The following is a 14,858-nucleotide window of genomic DNA, read 5'->3' as shown; positions in this document are numbered from 1 at the left end:
TGTGGGAAGAGAAATAGAGTTGAGTCGATGAAGGGTCTTCGACCTGAAGCATTAATTCTGTTTCTCTTCCCACAGATGCTGCCTGACCTGCTGAGTATTTCCAGCATTTTCTGTGTTTTGTTTATTTTAGATTTGCAACATCTGCAGTTGTCTTGATTTTCATCAGAGCCAGTTCCCCACCTTCCCCACCTCATATTTTGACAATACCTTATTTTGATAACTATTGATACGACAGTTTAGGGGTTAGAAAGGAAAGAGTTACCTCTCCCAGACGTCAAGTAGAAGGAAAACACAGGGAATGGATTGCCTTGGTATTGTTAAAGCTAAGGTGTTTCATTGGGATAAAATTGCCCTGGACAATGATAGCAATAAGTGCATTGTTCCTCTGAGGTTCTGCTCATAATTTAAATAAAGTCACAAACATGTTTAAAAGAGTGGAACAAAGAGGTTATATAAATGTTTATAGGTCATTACTAAAAATCCACAGGTGTATATCTAGCTAAGAGATGTCCATTCTTCAATGAAAGAGCCCAAAACACCTTGTATTCAGTTTCCCTTAAGTGCAATACCTCTATGCCAAGTTTGCGATTGAATTCATTGATTTCATTCCAGCTGTACTATCTGAAGAATTACTTAAAGTCATTCAGAAATCAAAGAGGTAGTGAGGTACTTTATAAATTGTCTTTCTCAAACTGTTTCTATTGAGTTCCAATAAGAATATGATCTTATGATTCATCTAATCAAACTTTGTCTTGTATTTCCAGAATTTTCTTTCAGTAGTAGATTTAGTGATTGATGAAAATTCAATGTCGGCCTGGGAGTCTGTGAAATCTGAACAGAAAAATTCCACCTCTGAATTACTGAAGTCAGTAGAAGATTTTACCAGATTACTATCACCAATTAATCAAACTTTCAACATCATAAAACCAAATATTCAGCTGAAGGGCATCAAGGTTGAGTCTGGCAAAAATTATAATATACACTTCAATGCTATCAAGGTCCAAAATAAATCAATAAGTAATGCTGTGTTCGTTAATCAAAATGAACTGGAGAGATTAAGAAAGGACTCTCTTGTTATGAGCATTGCATTACCAACAATGAACAATCTCCTAAGCCAACCTGCGAGTAACTCCAAATTGAATAGTCTTGTCATGGCAACAACTGCAGAAGATAGCTCAATTGCTATTAAGATGGATTTCATGCTACTGGATCCCACACTTAATCAATCAAGTGCACAATGTGTGCATTGGAACCTCAGAACTGGAGAATGGGATTCAGAAGGATGCACGCATGAACTAAATGGAAACAATGTTACATGCAACTGTAACCACCTGACATCCTTTTCTCTCCTGATGTCCAAAAGAGCAGAGCTTCATGAGACCAAAACTTTGAATACTATAAACAGGATTGCTCTTGGAATATCTCAGGGAAGCTTGATAATTGGGATTATTATAGAGGCAATCGTATGGAAGAATGTCACCAAAAATAAAACCTCACTTGCCCGTCATATTGCGATTCTGAATATTGCCCTATCTCTACTGATTCTGAATGCATCATTCATTGCACGTGAATATCTGGAACCAAAGATCTTGATCTGTACAGTAGTCATTTTTTTTGTACACTTCTTTCTTCTTGCCTTGTTTTTTTGGATGTTCACTCTTGCCCTGCTACTTCTTTACCATTTAATTTTTCTTCTCAAAGATTTCAGCAAATCATCTATGATGCTAATCTCATTTAGCTTGGGCTATGCATGTCCATTTGTAATTACTGCCAGTGTGTTTGTTCATGCCTATATAAAGAAGCATTATATTGAAGTGGACAAGTGCTGGATCAATGCAAGGAATTCCTATCTTCACTATACTTTTAGCATGGTGCCATTGGTCATCGTTGGAATCAACCTCCTCATTACATTATTTGCCATAGTTAAGATGTTGCGACCAGCTGTTGGGGAGAAGTCCAGCGATAATATAAATGAGAAAAATTCAGTCAGAAAAATTGTAAGATGCGTTGTGATCCTAACTCCACTCCTGGGTCTCACCTGGATACTTGGATTTATGTTTCTGGATAAACCTACTCATATTGCCTTAAGTTATTTATTTGATATTCTCAATGGGCTTCAGGTATGTATAATTTAACATCTGTAACTTTTTAATGTTGCTGGTCAGATTTATGCAAATTATGCTTGTAAATTATCATCAACTGAACATGCTTTTCAGACCTAAAATATTACAAGGTAAGGACTATGGGCCAAACACAGGCAGATGGGAATAGCTCACTGGGAAATATGGTCGGCATGGACCAGTTGGGCCGAAGGGCCTGTTTTCATGCTGTATGACTCTATGATTGCTGGATCAGTGGCCACTGTACATTGCCCCTCATGTGTAATTGAGTGGTAGAATCTGTGGGGAGTTGATGAGAATGCGGAGAGAATGAATAATGACACTGATGTACATGGATGGTTGATGGCCAGCACGGATCCAGTGGGCTGAATGGCCGGTTTTCATACTATAATTCTACGACTCAGTGTGGAATAAACAAAGAAATAAGCAAAGGCTCATTTTGCAATATACTTTACAGAGTCGAGAACCTGCCCAAGATACTTGCATGGGGGCTTAGGATATTGTTTCTTCAGTAAACCACTCCTTAAAACTGCTGCCATAGACATTTTACCCATGGATAAGTCAATTCCATTTAAAGAAAAGATTCTTGCTCTGAGAGGAGTGAGTCAATAATTAGGATCTATGGACCAAATCTTCCAGTTGACTGATGTAATTCGGAAGAGGGAGAAGAGGTGGGAGAGTATAGGATATACTGGATGGTCACAGAGGGCTACAGTATAAGTGATGGTTCAAATTTTCTATTTGAAAATAGAAGAGCAGGTTGGCATAATCACTTTATTCAAGGGTTCTGGAAGTAAGTGGTGAAAATTTTCAATCAGATTTGAAAAAGTGATGTTCAATACATAGCAGAAATGTTGTCCTTTAAGCTATGGAAGCATACAGAGTTTGTTAATAAAATACCCTTCAGGTGAAGATAACATTTCCAATACTAAGTCATCCTTGCATGCAATGCACTCTTGTCCAAGGCCTTGCAAAATTAAGTTGGGCTTGGGGTTGGTGAATGGTGGACGTGAAGAGGTGGTGTATATGCTGGGGATATTCAGAGGTAGGGGAGCATGGAATGAATGGCTTCACCATAGAATTCTGCAGTATGGTAAGTGACTCTCAGAGCAGCATTCTCATGAGACGTTACTCCTATACTTTGAAACAATGGATATTCAATAAAAGGATTCTACCTTTGCAAGATTTAGAGCTAATTGATCTAATTAGATCACACATAAGACACCTTTACAATTTTTTCCAGTGTCATCTGAGGTTCTACATGTGGTAGCTTGCAACAGGGGCAAGGCTATAGAAAGGGTGGAGGGGCTCAGTTAATCAAAGCATTTGGGAATTCAGCCTTTTTCTTTGTGGTGGTTCTATTAGGTTTCTGATGGTGCGTCAGATGAAACACTGCCCCACGGATCACAGAATGATTGAAAATTTATGACACACAGAACCATTCAGTCCATCATGTCTGTCCTGGTCAAAAAACTGCTACCCAATCCCACCTACCAGTAACAGGTCAAGAGCCTTGTCAAATCATGGCAGTTCAGATACACATCCAAATCCCCTTTTAAGGTGATGATGGTCTCTGCCTCTGCCACCCTTTCAGGCAGTGAGCTCCAGATTTCAACTACCCATTTCCCCATCAGTCCTTATACTTATTAGTTTAAATCAATGCCTCTGGTTTTTGATTCTGTTGAGGAAAATAGCTCTTTCCTATTTACTCTACCTAGGTCCCTCTTGATGTAAAGAGTATTATGCATTAGGCTGGCTCACATGGTCAGAACTCCATTGATAACACGCAGTGAGATGGAGTTTGCTGCACGACTTTTTATACAATCTTTATCAGATTCAAAAACCTGTTTAGTTGAGATGTAGCTGGTGCTCTTCATTTACTTGGGAAAGAAAGGATGAGGGAAATGTTGCCCCATGATTCTGAAAGTTCTAAGAGTGTATGTGTTTTAGATGCAGGTAATCTAATATGAATGTTAAAAAAGGACAGAAACTTTAAAAATTGATTTTCAAATTGCTTTAATTGGCCCTGAGAAATGGTGGTGAGCCATCTTCTTGAACCAGTTTTGCAAGTAATGAACTCACGATTTTTACATTCCTTCAAGGAGGCCATTTGATCATTGAGCCCATGCCAGCTCAGAGAACATTCCCAACAATTCCATTCTCCCATTCATTGTACCTCTACCTGTTCTTTCTCAGCTGCCCTTTCTCACCTGTGCATGGGCTGGGATGATTGATGTCCTACAACCACAAATATCTCTCTTTGTGTGAGCTATGACTCTATCACTTAGAATGTTTTCCACTTGATGCTCCATGACTTTATTTTCACCAGAGTCCCTTGATGTAATGCCAGGTCAAATGCTGTCTTGATGTCAAGGTCAGTGACTCTTACCTCAGCTCCTTGGACCAAGGCTGTTTTGACATCTGTAAACAACTAGTCCCGGTGAAAACTAAATTGAGAATTGGATGAGTGCAGTTCCAACAGCATTGAAGAAGTTTGACAGGACATAGCAGCCCACTAATTTTTGGGATTTGGGATTGCATCTCATTGACCAGTCATTCCACTTGAATATTGTGACTACAGCGTGAACCATTTAAGAAGTGAGCCGCAGTTCTTTGCCTTTGTTACTCTGACTAGAGACCCCATCATCTACAAAGACCTACTTCACCAAATCATAGCCCATCCTGACTTAGAAACATGTCACCATTCCTTCACCATTGCTGAATCAAAATCCTCAAACTCCCTAACCAATAACCCTTTGACTACCTTCACCAAAACCACAGAGGTTCAAGAAGACATCTCAGCAACACAATCATCTCAACGTCAATTAGGGATGGGCAATAGCAATGCCCAGATCTTAAAAAATAATCTAAAGAAAGCAAACAGTACAAACGTTTTAATTCTGTATGACATGTTATGGGTTTGTTTATTTGTTTGAGGTTATGTTTCTTTTTTCTTGTCAGGGATTCTTTATTTTGCTTTTTGGGATAATCATGGACAGTAAGGTAAACTACATTCATCATTTTACCCAATTTCCTCTGTTTTTCACATCATCTTAACACTTTTGCTCTGTTGTTCTGTTAGGTACAAGAGGTTCTGAAACAAACACTGCTGTCACGAACTCCCTCGCAGAAGTCGGTAAGTTATTGCTTGATTTCCATCAATCTGTTGCTCCACACATTCTAAAATCAATATCATATAAATGTGGAAGAAGATAATTGTTTTTGTGGCAGGTACCCATCTCAGATAACATGATATCCTAAACAATTTGTATTTAGACATTACACTCCTTGGGAAAATTAGGGTCAACGGTAACTCACCAATTTTCTTTCATTCTGTTAAGTGGACCTGCAGATACATCTGCTATTTTTTCTCATTTTCTATCAGTGCTCTGTTGCTGTAATAGAATTATGGAATTGTAGAATCATCATGGCACAGAAAGAGGTCATTTGGACTGTCATGTCTGTGCCAGCTCCAGATCCAGGAAGACCAATCTATTCAATGTCACCCCCCTGCTATTTCTCCCATAGCCTCAAAATTATTTTCCCTCTGGTGCCCATCCAACTCCCTCTTGTAAACCCTTATTGACTCTGCTTCCACACTCTTACAATCCATAATTTCAAAATGCTCTGCAGTCCCTGTGTAAAAAAAACCTTACCCCCAAATTCCCTCTGTGTATTTTGTCCTACAAGTTCAAAACTCCATGAGGGTTCTTTTGGTCTCTTGCCATGGAAGCTGCAGAGGGAGAGGATGGGTTCTGCTCTCCTCCCATTGTTTACCCCATCTAAAGGACCGGGGGAACAGATTTAAAATTCTTGGCTAAGGATAGATAGTGGACATAAGAGGAATCTAACTTTAAGCAGTGAATAGAAATGAAATGGAACCTTCTGCCTCAAGAATGGTGGATACAGAATATACTACCTCAATGCACTGTGTAATGAATTGATCTGTACGAATGGTATGCAAGACAAGTTTTTCACAGTACCTTGGTACAACTGACAATAATAAGCCAATACCAATACCAGTACAGAAGCTATCCAGGATTTCAAGAGGGAATTGGATAGGCACGTAAAGGAAAATAATTAGCAGAGCTATGAGAAAAGAACAGGAGAATGTGGAATTCCTCTACTTGAATCCAGAATTGACTCGATAGGCTGAATGGCCTTCCTCTGTACTGCAACAATTCTATAATTCTAAATCTACTGCGCTTATTTAAATTGCTGGTTTCTATTAGGAACTTCTGCTTTAAGAACTGCTATGTAGTTAATACTTCTTCTACGACTTGGAAATTAATGTTTAGTTTCTGTGCAAATTCAGGTGGAAGGCCCAGGGTTCATGATCCTGTGAAGTATGATCAAATATATATTGTGCACATTGGAAATCTCTTCCCTTGAAGATTTGCCCAAAACTAGTGCAAGTAGTCTGTGTAGGGCTGCATGTTAAAGCCTGGAAGAATTACTAGGTCTAATGTGTTTATCCAAATAATTTCATGGAGTTTACAAAGTTATAGGGTAACTTAATCAAAGTTTTAAAAATAAGGAGGGGAAACATTGGAGACTGTTTCTATTGTTGGTTGGGGAGTCTACCACCTTTCTAGCTACTTTTCCTTCCCTTTACTGGCCATTCAAAGGGCACTTGGACCTTTTCTCCTCCATCTCTCTCCAGTTTCTATTTTCCTAACTCTTTCCAGCTTATCAGGAATGTTGTTTGGTCAGCATCAATGCAACAGACCCAGCAGAATTTGTTGATGTATTTCAGCACTTCCTTAAATGAATAAAGCACCTTTAATTCTAGACTATATTTTGTGCATCATTTCATTTTTATCATGACCCCTTACACTGATCTTTTGAATGGCTTCAGACACAATGCCATTGCTTTAAAATTCTATGAGGGTTCTTCTGATACCTTGCCATGGAAGCTTCATAGGCAGAAGATGGGTTCTGCCCACTTCCCACTGGAGTTACAGTCGGAAACTGTGGGAATTCATTTTGGATTTTCTGGACCTTTTTCTGCAAGGTTAATTGGAAGCTGCAATCAATTTCATTCCACTGAAAAAAGATTTTTTTAAAACATTTGCTAGATCATATTTTCTATCCATTTATCTGGGATTTCCATGATTCCTCCAGCAGTATTAAAGGAGATCAGTAGGAGAATCCCTACAGAAATCCTCCCCCATCTTTGTCAATGATATCATTCATTAAAATGTGAATTCTGGAATTCACTTTACTATATGGATTATACATATGCAAAAACACAAATTTGTTGCTTGGAGATCGGAGATTTGGAAAAGATTCCATTAGATCAGAAAATACCAAATGTAATTCCATGATTCACACATGGGAGGGAGGCAGAAAGCAATGGGTCAATTGGCCTCAGATCTGTCATGTGGAATATGTCAGAAAATGTTAGTAAAGGCATTGTTAATGGGGCATTAGAAAAAATCAAGGTTATCAAGAAAAGTCAATGTGGCCTTGAAAAGGAAGTCACATTTGACAAATTTGTTAGGGTTTTTTGAAGAAGTAACATGTGCTACAAATAAAGGTGTATTGGTGGGTATACTACACTTGGACTTCTGAAGGCCCACAGTAAAGCGCTGCATTAAACGTTATTGTGGAAAATAAAAGCTCTGGTGTTGGAGGTAACATATTAATGCAGATAGAAGATTAGCTGACGAACAGCAAACAGAGAATAAGCATAAATGAGTCTTTTCCTGGGTGGCAAGATGTAATGTCTGGTATGCAACAGTGATTGGTGCTAAAGCCTCAAAGTTTTGCAATTTATGTAAATGACTTGGACAAAGGGACTGAAATATGATCAATATACTGCCGACACAAATATAATTAGGAAAGTAAATTATGAAGAGGGCATAAGGAGTCCGCAAAAGGACATAGTTAGGTTTATTTTTAATTATTCTAGAAATTTCAAGTAGTAAGAAGTGTAGACATGTACAGGTGACTCCCCACATTACTGGGGGTTGCATTTCTAGAAAACTATATAATGATTTTCTGTAATGCAAAGCCACATGTGTCAAGAAAATAGAATTTATGTTTACTTATTTGTGTTTTTCACATAAATTCCGTAAGGGCAAATTTCTGTTACCCGAATTGCTGTAACACGGGAGCTGCATGCATCATAAATAAAGGAGGAAATAAATAGTTCCAGATGCTGAGAGTCAACTTTACCTCTATTGTTTTGTCTTTTAGCTTACAGGGACCAGTTCAACTGCAAATTCAACTACTTACTGAGAATCTGGTTGTGAGATACTTTCAGATAAAAGGTGAGTGTGATGATTTCAGCACACAAGAGCTTCAAATGTGACAAAGGCGAGATCAAGCTGAGGGAAAAGATGCATAGATTTGCCACTGGATATCTATCCAGATGAACCATTCCGTAGATGGCCAGCACTTTTGTGCAAAACAGGTCTTAATCCAATTATTCAGACATCAACCAAGTAACATTGCCAAAGCCTCCAACAGCCTTTGCATGACAATTAGTAGTCCATTTTAGTGCTGTGTATTGTAAAAGGAAAAAACACAGGACCAATATCAACCTTAAGGACTGTATAACTACTTTTCCTTAAAAGAAAATTAGTTATCAGTTAGGAAATAAGAGTTTATAAATCATGAACAAAAACAAAGATAATGTACCAGAATAATTCCTAACATCCACCATTTGCAAATGTGCAAATTACACTTGCCTGTGCAAAATTGAGGAATTAATATATTCACATACTGCAAATCACTTGGATTATTTCAGAAAGGATTTTGAAACATAGTTAAATATTTGTAAAATGCAACCAAATGTATTGGGCAAAATGGTCTGGTCAATTTCACAGAGGTGCCTCAACATTTTCCACAAGTCATTTTCTGATGTCTCAAAGTTCTATTTGTTGTTTTGCTATCCAATGTATCAACAATAAATGCAAAGGAGATGAGGAGGATGACCAATGTTCTCTCCAGCCAACCGAAGTGTCTGATGGTGCTTCAACCAAATCGCCAGATGCTGCAAATCTGAAAGAAAACAAAATGCTGGAAGTACTTGGCAGATCAAGTATTATGGAGAAAAACAGTTAATGTTTTAGCTCATGAGCCTTCATCAGAACTGGGAAAGGTTAGAGATAAAATAAATTTTAAGATGAAGAGAAAAGAGCTAGTGGTAGAAAAGACCTGTGGGAGGAAGTGAAGTCAAGGTAATTGTGGGATTCTGTGGGCTTACAACAGAGTTAATAACGCTTTCTTCCATCCTGTTTCCTGTCAGTACTCCGTTCCCTTCTCTCAATTCCTCCATCTCTGCAGGTGCCACTTTCTACACCATTGCTTCTGGTACATCTTTCTTTTTCCTCAACCACAGTTCCTTCCCATTCACAGCTGACAGAGGTCTCAACTGTGTCAGATCCATTTCTGCTCTCAAACCATCTCCTCTATCACATACCTTTCCTTCTGTCCTCTCTATCCTTTGCATAATTCTCTCCGACTTGTTTCATTTTTAAGATTTTCTAATTCTGGTGAAAGAACATCCACCTAAATTGTCAGTTAATTCTCTGTCCACAAATGCAAACTGGCTTGATGAATATTTCCAGAATTCCATGTTTTGCACTAGACATTTTTTATTATATAGGGGTACAAACAGAAAAGAACTGGAAACACTCAGCTGGTCAGAGAGCATCTATGGAGAGGTAAACAGAGTCAATGCATAAGGTTGAAAAAGATTTATTGCAGATTTCCAACATCCAATGTTTGTGAGGATGGCATACGACAGGCTGATATGTCAGGGCATATCGATGTGAGGAAAGAGGATGTGCTGGAACTTTTGAAAAACATTAGGATTGATTAGTCACTGAGGTCAGATGGGATATATCCAAGGTTATTACGGGAAGTGAGGGAAGAGATTGCTGCACTCTTGGTGATGATCTTTGCTTCCTCACTGGCCACAGGAGTAGTGTCAGATGATTGGAGGGTGGCAAATGTTGTTCCTTTTTTCAAGAAAGGGAGTAGGGATAATCATGGGAATTACAGACCAGTGAGTCTTAATTCAGTGGTGGGCAAATTACTGGAGAAGATTCTTAGAGACAGGATTTATGGGCATTTGGAGAAGCATAGGCTGATTAGGGACAGTCAGCATGGCTTTGTGAGGGGCAAGTCATGCCTCAGGAGCCTGACTGAATTCTTTGAGGATGTGACAAAGCACATTGATGAAGGTAGAGCAATGGATGCGGTGTGCATGGATTTTAGTAAAGCATTTGATAAGATTCCTCATGGAAGGCTCATTCAGAAAGTCAGGAGGCGTGGGATCCAGGGAAATTTGGCTGTGTAGATTCAGAATTGGCTCACCCATAGAAGACAGAGGGTGGTGGTAGAAGGAACGTAGTCTGCCTGGAGGTCGTTGACCAGTGGTGTTCCACAGGGATCTGTTCTGAGACTGCTGCTCTTTGTGATTTTTATAAATGACTTGGATGAGGATGTGGAAGGGTGAGTTAGTAAATTTGCAGATGTCACAAAGGTTGGTGGTGTTGTGGATAGTGTAGAAGGTTGCTGTAGGTTACAACAGACATTGATAGGATGCAGACCTGGGCTGAGAAGTGGCAGATGGAGTTCAACCCGGAAAAGTGTGAAGTGATACACTTTGGAAGATTGAATTTGAAGGCAGAGTACAAGGTTAATGGCAGGACTCTTAGCATTGTGGAGGAACAGAGGGATCTTGGGGTCCACGTCCATAGATCCCTCAAGGTTGCCATGCAGGTTGATAGAGTTGTTAAGGAGGTGTATGGAGTGTTGGTCTTCGTTAGTTGGGGTATTGAGTTCTAGAGCTGCCAGATAATGTCAATATTTGCCTGGATGCTGCCTGGATTGGAGAACATGTCTTATAAGGATAGATGGAGCAACCCGTATGTCTTTGGAATGTGGGAGGAAACCTGAGCACTTGGAGGAAACCCACGCAGTCATGGGGAGAACGTACAAACTCCTTACAGAGAGTGGCTGTTGAACCCGAGTCGTTGGCGCTGTAATAGCATTACACTAACCGCTACACTGGAGGGTTATGTGGGAGGGAAGAGTTAGATAGATCTTAGAGCAGAATAAAATGTTGGCACAACATTGTGGGCTGAAGGGCCTGTACTGTGCTGTAATGTTCTATGTTCCATCTGCAGTTTATTTGATTTTTCTCTTATTGGGTTGTTGGCAGAGGCCAGGAAATAGGTTGCTGAAGGACTTTAGGGGAATGTGAGCAAGAGAGATCAAACACAATGCTGAGCCAGGGTCAGACAATGCTGCAGAGGCTTGTGATATTTTTCAGAAGCCAATGGAACCACTTCTGCTCATTTCCATCTGCAAGAGATTGAATTGCAGATGTAATTCCTGACCTGAACTGAACTGAACTGAACTGACCTTATCTGACTGTGCCTTTGGTTAAAATAATAACCACGTTCCCAATAGTTCCTCATAAGTGTGACTCTGGGAAGAGTCTTCCTGCTTGTTTGAAGCTGTGGCTTTGGCCATTCTAGGATAGGCTCTTCGGAAGCCACTGTGATCCCACTGTCAGGATTACAAAGGTAAGGCTAACAATCGGAGTCTTAGGTCCTTACAACCTCATTTAAGAACTTAAGGAATAAATTAATGTTGAATATTATGAGCCTGCTCCACCATTGAATAAAAACTCACTGAATTTTGCATCAATCCATGGGAAGGCTCAAAAACTGACTGTGAAATCAAATGAAATTCAGTCACATTCTTAAAGATTTTAGGAATGAAGCTTCTTGTAAATTTAGATATCTAATCCTGCTCTGTTATATTTGACACCTAACTGCTCTCTTGTCCTTTTTCCCTCCAAACTTATAGGATCACTCAAGATATTGCTCAACATTTACACTCAGGAGGTCAAAGTACTTCACAGGATCAGAATCGAAAAACAAACATGTGCATATGCTGAAATCACTCAGTAGGTCAGGCAGCATTTGGGAGTGAAACACAGTTCACATTTCAGATTAATGACCTTACATCAATGAACTCATTAAATATGAAAGGTTTTCAACCTGAAGCGTTCACTCATTTTCTTTCTCTGTGGATGCTGCCTGACCTGCTGAGTGTTAACAACATTTTCTGTTTTGCTCCACAAGACATTCTATTCATATAATATAGATTTCTTCATGATTTGTTAAGAAAGGATATACTTATATTGTTTAATTGCTTATGTGAACACTCTTCAAAATACTTAATTAACATAGTGAAAATATAACGAATGCAAAAGTTGATGAATAATTCTGAAATATTGGTGTCCAATCATGTACTGAAAATTCAAATACATTCAAATACAATTTATTTTTGTTTATTTCAATTACGTTACAACATTTTTGTAGATGTTTTATTAAAGGCTGCATGCAGTGTGGCATCATCGTTTCTAGAGAGAATGGAGATAAATGGATAGCCCACCCCTATCTCCAGCTCTCGGGTTGGGAGTATTATCAACTCTCTTTTCTTAGATCTTCTTATTTTGAATTCTTGCAAGATAATAAATATCCATTTTTATATATAAATAGGCTGTGTATAGTAGATAAAAATGCAGATGAAAACTAAGGACATATAAAAAAAGATTAAGTTAATTTTAGTTTCAAATTCAAGAAATATTAAACCTGAAACTGCTACCATAGCCATGTGTTCTGTGATGGGTTTGATGAATTCCTATTTAAAAGGTCACAGATTCCTGCCACTGAATTTTGCTGTTAAGTGATTGACCAGATACTTTTTTTTAAAATGTAATATTATTTTAATTAATACATTATTTTTGATATATTTACTTTATATACTTTGAAGAAGTAAACAAAAAGGGAGATTAGGGTAGGGGCAGTGCATGTTGTCTATTTGAACTTTAGCAAGGCCTTCGACAAGGTCCCACATTTTTCGACTGGTCTGGAAGGTTAGGTCCCATGGAGTCCAGGGAGAGCTAGTTAGGTGGATTCAAAATTGGCTCTGAGGTAGGAATCAGAGGCAGGTGGTTGAAGGTTGTTTCTTGGAAGGGAGGCCGGTGACTACTCGTGTGCCACAGGGGTCACTATCTACATTATTTTTCTTGTCTTTCTGTGTTTTGGAATCAGAGATCACTTTATGCGTATTTTCCTGAAGCTGATCTCTCCATAGTGAGGGTAATGACTAATTGCAGAATGGGGGGAATTGGATATACAGTCAATAATATGGGTAGCGAATAGTATAGAGGTAGGAGTGAGGGAGCACTTTATGACTCCTCTATTCCGAATATGACCTTTTGTTAAATTTAGCATTTGTTTTCAATGTCACTTTTATTGTAACTTTTCTGACACAATATATGCTTATACAATGAAATGGGGATTTTGCAAGAAAAATAAATATGAACTGGAGCTGGTTAAGTTAATTGCCAGGAATGTGTATATTTTGCTTAAAGATGTAGATTAATATATTCTTCTGTTTAATTATATTCAATTTCATCTGTAATGATTGTACTCTATTGGTGAACTAATGTGATTTTAATGGATTCAAAATAAATTTCACTTTAGCCATCCCTGTGTCATTGTAATTGAACGAGGACAATTGGATGGAAGGCAAAATATTCCAACAGAAATTCAGATATTGCATCTGATGCCTGTGAAAAGAGATAGAGAACTTTGCTCATTTTCTAGTTTAAGCTACAGCTTAGAGCAATAGAACTGAAGCCTGTTAAAATAATCTAAATATTAATAGAAGCAAAACATTTAGAATTCACAGGGTGATTTTCTGCCAAACAGAAGTCAGCTGGAAAATGGAGGCAGTAACAAACAAATGCATTGACGTCAATGCGAAATCTATATTAAAGAATGTCTGAGCTTACCACAGGTCAGCCAAAACTAGTCAGGAGAGTGGGCCAGTTAAAATATGCAATGGAGCTATGTTATGAAGCCCCAGTCTCCACTTTTGCACTGGTCTGGGGGAGGGGCGATCTTGCACCATGAAAACTCTAACCAACAGGAACTGGCATCTTGGTTGAAGGTGATCCCAAATGTAAGTTCCAATTCAAATAAGAGGGGCCAAGCATTACGGGAGATCTCCTCTAGGTTCCAAATAGCTGCTCCTGTAATCTAATTTGAAAGAAGCTTGAAAGCCTTCTGTTCCCCATAGTTCAACACCTATACCAGGAGGAAAAATATTAGGAAATATTTTGCTGGAGATGCAAATATATTTAAAGCATACGCAAATTAGGGGAAGTCAGCACAATTTTCAAATGCATGGTACTATCTTTCACTGTTTTATTTCCTGATATAACAACTGGTTTTAGATTTTATTAAAATAACTTTGAAAAAGGTTAAACTCTCATTGCATCACATTAAATGCACAAGCCACTTGGCCTCATGACTCTTCACCCTATATTTTCCAAAAGTGTGAGATGAAGCGATTTTTTGGTGGGTGGATTTCTGAGGAATTTTGACTTTGAATCAAGTTTCTTAAGAAATAATAAACACCAACAAACGAATCGGCATGACGACCTATAATTATAGGAAATCATAGAGGGGAGGCATTAGGCCCTCCGTGCTCATGACAGCTTGAGAAAAACTGTTGGGATTAATTCCACTTTCCAGCTGTCCCCCATTATGTTTATGTCACTGTGCACTAAGTGCTCATCCAGACACTTTACAAACGTGATGAGGGTTTCTGGCTCAAGTGCCTTTCAGGCACTGAATTCCAGACCTCCAGATCTCTTTTGGTGAAAAATAGATTTTTCTTAGCCCCCCTCCAACATTT

General features: G+C 38.6%; 1 protein-coding gene across 1 annotated transcript in view; it reads left to right on the top strand.

Annotated features, from left to right (window-relative positions):
- The window catches only part of LOC127575495 (adhesion G protein-coupled receptor F5-like), a 58,649-nt gene extending 46,381 nt beyond the window's left edge, over nt 1–12,268 (top strand). The window contains exons 4-8 of the mRNA XM_052025429.1: nt 765–2,120; nt 5,082–5,123; nt 5,203–5,256; nt 8,322–8,395; nt 11,952–12,268. Coding sequence (XP_051881389.1) covers nt 765–2,120; nt 5,082–5,123; nt 5,203–5,256; nt 8,322–8,363 — 1,494 coding nt within the window. The 3' untranslated portion in view covers nt 8,364–8,395; nt 11,952–12,268. The remainder of the gene's footprint in view (nt 1–764; nt 2,121–5,081; nt 5,124–5,202; nt 5,257–8,321; nt 8,396–11,951) is intronic.
- Nucleotides 12,269–14,858: the final 2,590 nt, after the last annotated feature.

This window comes from Pristis pectinata, chromosome 10, assembly GCF_009764475.1.
Source record: "Pristis pectinata isolate sPriPec2 chromosome 10, sPriPec2.1.pri, whole genome shotgun sequence".
Taxonomy (NCBI): Eukaryota; Metazoa; Chordata; class Chondrichthyes; order Rhinopristiformes; family Pristidae; genus Pristis; species Pristis pectinata.
The sequence above is the reverse complement of the archived record's forward strand: the minus strand, read 5'-3'. Positions and strand labels throughout refer to the sequence as shown.